This window comes from Amborella trichopoda, chromosome 3, assembly GCF_054954075.1.
Source record: "Amborella trichopoda isolate Santa Cruz 75 chromosome 3, AtrichopodaSantaCruz75HAP2 v2.0, whole genome shotgun sequence".
Taxonomy (NCBI): Eukaryota; Viridiplantae; Streptophyta; class Magnoliopsida; order Amborellales; family Amborellaceae; genus Amborella; species Amborella trichopoda.
In genome coordinates, this window is record NC_142338.1 from 55066793 (window position 1) to 55072133 (window position 5341).

Consider the following 5341-nt stretch of genomic DNA (forward strand, 5'->3'; position numbering starts at 1 on the left):
GTGCTTAACGGTTGGAGTGAAAAGAAGTGAGCAGTCTCATTGGTGCGTGGTCAAAGACGAGCACAAAAAGAAAAAGCACTGCATTGATGTGAACGACACAAACAACCTTCACATTCACTATTGTTTCATATGGGTTTAAATAGGCTTCCTCTTCTTGTCTCAGCTTCTTTAATGAAGCTTCAATCATGGCTCCATGGGTCTCCCAATTAATTCTCCTTCTACTCTTCCCTCTCACTGTAATCCCTTTCAATTCAGACCTCATAACACAACTACCAGGCCAACCCCCGAACTCTTCTTTCAAGCAGTATTCAGGTTACGTCCTTACAGATACTAACCATGGTAGAGCCCTCTTCTACTATTTTGTCGAGGCCGATGCCCATGACTCCATCTCCCGCCCATTAACGCTTTGGCTCAATGGAGGTTCTCTCTCTCTCTCTCTCTCTCTCTCCCATGTTTTTGGCTATTGTTAAGAACTGCGAATTGCACAGGCCCTGGATGTTCATCACTTGGATTTGGCGCATTCATGGAACATGGTCCTTTTCAGCCTGGTGATAACTTTACCTTAATTCACAACAAATATTCATGGAATTTGGGTACGTCTCTCTACAAAAAACACCAGAAAGTGTATCAGGGTTGGCATAACAATGATATTGTTATGCTTTATGCTTTGTGTAATGAACAGAGTCCAATGTGTTGTATGTGGAGAGCCCAATCGGAGTTGGTTTTTCCTATTCAAATACAAGCTCGGATTACATCCATTGGAATGACACTACAACTGGTACGATCAACTATCCTCACACACCTTGGTTTTCTCTGCTATCTACCTTACCATACGACTAAAGTATAAAAATCATATTTTGAGAAAATGATGAAATTGAAATGATCTCCAATCAATGAGGACGTTTCAATCTTTGTTCCTCTTGTTTATGAATTGCAGCCAAGGACAACCTGAGATTCCTCATCAACTGGTTCGAAAAGTTTCCGGCTTATAGAGACTCTGACCTTTACTTAACAGGGGAGAGCTATGCAGGTATTAAACCAGTTCCGCATTACCAACAATAGTTAAATCAATCAAAACTATCAAGCAGTGTTTCAAATCAAATCTTAAATCCCAATGCGTAGAGCACAATTTTGGCAATTTCAACCAATTTCACTCATGGTATTCTCAGTAAAGTACTGGAACTGAAGAAGAGATTTTGCATAAACAGGACATTATATACCACAGCTTGCAACCCTCTTGGTGGATTACAACAAACAACCCAACATAAGACCCATCAAGCTCAAGGCAATCGCTGTAATAATTCTATGACTTTAAACACTTCTACTGCAGCTACTTAAAGAAGCTGAGACAAGAAAAATCTTCAATGAGTCAAAAATTCATCAAGCTACAAAAACATTCTGAGACAGCTAAATGAGTCAAAATTCATCAAGCTTTTTCATTTGTCCACCACTTGTTTGATTTTGAAAAATCTCCGAAATCAGAAAAACTTGTACAAGGATATAGAGTCTATTTCAATGCATAATGCATCAATGGAAGTTTTGTTTTTAATCATGGCAGCTTGGGAATCCACTTTTGGACTTGGACATAAGTGTGAATTCAGAGGACTTCCTATGGGCACATGGAGTCATTTCTGATTCTGCACTGAAGCTCCAAAAAACAGTGTGTAACATTTCGACGTATCTTCGATTTTATGTCCACGACCAATATTCGCAAGCTTGCAATGATGTGTTCAACATAGTGAATGATGAGCTGGGACCAGATACAGATAGAGGGGACATCCTCTTACCCATTTGCTTAAGTAATGGGTCTTCATTACAAGGAGTCTTCCCTAAAGGGATTCATGGAAAGATTCAAGCAAAGGTGGGAACTAGCGTTTGTGTTTTTAGTGGATTTTAGAGATTGGTGTGAAATTTCATTTGTTTAAGAGATTTTGGATCTTTTGTTTGAGGTTGACAGAGATCTTTGAGTATAAGAAGTGGTGACCCATGTCTTGGAGATAGGGTGTTTGCCTACTTGAACAAGCCGGAAGTCCAAAAAGCACTTCATGCCAACATCACTCATCTGCCCTTTCACTGGGACTTTTGCTCAGGGTCTCTCTCTCTCTCTTATAAAAAAAGCTTACCAGGAGAATTGATTTTCCTTTCGAAATTCAGGCCTCTAGTCTATCAAGAAGACAATTTGGACATGGACGTAATGCCACTCATGGTTCACCTTCTCAACGAGAATATACCAGTCTTGCTCTACAGGTTGGAACTTCCAACTACATAAAATTAGGCAGTGTCATATTTTAACAAGTTCTAGCGTCTGATTTTCTCCTTTTCTTTGGGAAATTTGTGATTAGTGGGGACCAAGATGCAAAGATCCCCTTGACCCAAACAAGGATCATTGCCAATCAACTGGCCAACACATTGAAGCTTTTCTCCATAACCAAGTATGCTCCTTGGTATGATAAGAAACAGGTAATACTCTCTCTCTCTCTCTCCTCCCCCCCCATCTCTGTCTCTCAAGGGTATAAGGTTGGTGTGCAGGTAGGAGGATGGGCACAGGCATTTGGGAAGAGTGTAGGGGGAAAGAACCAGACTTACTTGACATATGCAACTGTGAAGGGTGGAGCACACGAGGTGCCATTCACGTCACCATCTCAAGCCCTTACCATGTTTAGATCCTTCATTAATGGATCCCCTTTGCCCACTTCTTCCTAGGACGTCACATTGTCCTGCCTTTTTTCCCTTGTATTCCAATGCTACAAGTTAATCGGTATTAACATTTCATTTTCATCGTGTTCTTAGGACATTGTTTTAAGGGAAAAGTTTATATAAGGTAGCAACCTTAAAAATGCATAACCACGGATGCACTTCAATCCATCGAAAAAAGTTACTTTAATGTTGAAAACTCTTCTAATTGATCATCTCACCTCGACATTGAGATATATGATTATGAAAAAAAAAAAAATTTTGAGTCCCAAAAATAGTGTATCCTGCAACATATTATATAGACCGCCTATTTTCAAGATTTTCATATGATTACAGTTCTACTTGATTTTAATTACTTTTCGAGTTTAAAATTTTATAATTTGATATAAAAATAGATTTTCAGATAATTATAAGAATGTTTTACATCAAAATTACATGTTATGATAAAATTTGAAGGTGCTTCTATTGGATTGTTTAAGGTTGCATATAGAAACCACACTCTTATTTTAAAAGTACTTTTTTATCTAAAAAATATAGAATGAGACCTGACTTTTGGTACAAGGTATTCACATTCAATCACTATTGGATGTGTTATTGGGAGGTTGCATTTATTAAGCTTAAACTTCAAAATAATTTTTTTTGTTTTTGACAAATGTAATTTCAAACTAATTTTTTTGGAACTCCGTAACATATCCAATCTATCAAAATTCACATCAGATGGTTGTAAGTAAGAAAAAAGTTTATATAAGGATGCTAACCCTTTGATTGATCATCTCGACATCAAGATTGTATGATTATGAAAAATAAAAAGATTTTAAATCGTATATTTTACAATATATTATCTATACAATCTATTTTCAAGATTTTCATATGCTTATAGATCTACTTGATTTTAACTATTTTTGAAATTTAAAATTTTATAATTAGATATAAAAATAGATTTTAAAAATATTTTACATTAAAATTACATATTATGATAAAATTTGAAGGGCCGTACCTCTACACCTATGGAGGCGTCCGTATGGGATGTATAATTGGGAGCCCCTTTTATAAAAAATAAATGATCTCATTGGATACAACCCACGCGCGTGATAGAGTAGCTAAGCGGAGAGAGAGTGCGAGAAAAGAAATGAGAGAGAGAAAGAGAAAGAGAGGGCTCCCCCTGGCATACGATCGTCCAGCGAACGGCTCCAATCGGAGGGCTCTCTCGCCTAAGCGACATCCAAAGATTTCCACACGAACAAACTAGGGCGCATCCCTTCACCCCTTTTCAGTAGGGGACACCTAATCGAAATAAGGAAAACTTATTTTAGATAAGTTCGGGTTAGCATGCGGTCAAGCCCCCACGTGTATAAATTTCGGCTTGGCAATAAATATATATTTTAAATATAATTTGATTTTAATTTATAGATAATATATGACTCTCTTCCATCCATGTGTGCAAGATTTCAATAGATTACTATTAAATTTGATATGGATCTATAGAAAAGCCAAGTCTTATACCTATGTAATAACTTTTCTGGATATCCGTGCTAATTTTAATAGTAATCATTTGGAGTCCTACACACATAGGTATGGGAGGGTCCTATAGGATCACTACCCGTAAAAATCATGAAAAATAAAAATAAATAACTTTTGAAAATTAAAAATAATAATTATACCAAAAACATTTAGAATGTTAGTTACAATTGTTTTTAGATGGACCACTTATTTGCATCCATCTTTAAGATGGATGTTTTATACCTCTAGACCGCATATTGTACAATTGTGGTATGGGCACATGAAACAATTGTTTTTTAGATAAATGAGAAATAACTGAAATACCCATTTATGTTACATGTGCATTTTGGTCATTTTTTATTAGGACATGTTTTTATGAGTCCAAGGACTCACATGTAGAAATGTGGACCCCTTAATACTTTGTTTTTAAAATAATATTTAATTCTATTTTTTAGGAAATATATACTTTTAAAATGTAAATTATTAATATGTATAAATAAATAAATTTTAAAAATTAGAAATGATGTTTTTTAGATATGAACCGTTGGGTTTCTTTTTCTTTGAAAGACTATTGTTTATGGTGAGCATCTACCCTTTCTTTGATGGATGGAGTAGATCTCCAAGCCTGCATAGTATCAAGTGCGGGCTTGGACGCACCAAATAATTCTCTTTTTTATTAAGGATTGTCTATAAAGCAATTATTTATCTTTTGTATGTAGAGGTCACAAGCCGATTTCAAGTAATTGGGAAAAGGCTGAAATGATGAATGCTGATATATTATAGAGGTCCCAATCATTCTTACCCATAATACATTTTTTTTAAAAAAATTATATTAGGGTGCTCACATTACTGTCACAACCCATGCAGATATTGTCATACCCCTCTCAATGACAAAAAATACTCCAGGTATTAAATAAAGATATGTAAGTGTCCAAATTTTTTATCACATTAATCTTGATCATTGGATGTGACATTGGGTGGCTACAATTGTTCTATTGACCAAGCTCAAACTTCAAAAGAAATTTTTTTTGAAGTTAGCGACACATCCAAACTATCAAATTTCAAATCAAATAGTTATAAGGAATTGTGACCACCTTGCCACAGCTAAATGGCCCCATTTTATACTTTCTCAATAATAAAATGCTCT

The 5341-nt window shown here is 35.7% G+C and overlaps 1 protein-coding gene across 4 annotated transcripts; it reads left to right on the forward strand.

Annotated features, from left to right (window-relative positions):
• On the forward strand, positions 1–2841 carry LOC18424716 (serine carboxypeptidase-like 45). 4 transcript variants are annotated; one of them, XM_088861448.1, is made up of 10 exons: positions 1–420; positions 489–593; positions 683–778; positions 938–1030; positions 1209–1294; positions 1559–1861; positions 1958–2091; positions 2155–2247; positions 2343–2460; positions 2530–2841. In XM_088861448.1, exons 1-10 carry the CDS (start codon positions 186–188, stop codon positions 2701–2703), a joined length of 1437 nt encoding a protein of 478 aa, XP_088717574.1. In that variant the 5' UTR covers positions 1–185; the 3' UTR covers positions 2704–2841. The 4 variants fall into 4 exon arrangements, with proteins under 4 accessions (XP_088717574.1, XP_088717573.1, XP_088717575.1 ...); XM_088861447.1 differs by having other exon boundaries at positions 39–420; positions 1958–2247; XM_088861449.1 differs by lacking the exon at positions 1958–2091 and having other exon boundaries at positions 41–420.
• Positions 2842–5341: the final 2500 nt, after the last annotated feature.

What these genes read in the sequence shown, in the direction of transcription:
- LOC18424716 (XM_088861447.1), top strand. Translation starts at nt 186, where the DNA reads ATGGCTCCATGGGTCTCCCAATTAATTCTCCTTCTACTCTTCCCTCTC. An exon ending in AACGCTTTGGCTCAATGGAG is followed by an intron (nt 421 to 488) that starts GTTCTCTCTCTC and finishes CGAATTGCACAG; the next exon opens with GCCCTGGATGTTCATCACTT. An exon ending in TTGGAATGACACTACAACTG is followed by an intron (nt 779 to 937) that starts GTACGATCAACT and finishes TATGAATTGCAG; the next exon opens with CCAAGGACAACCTGAGATTC.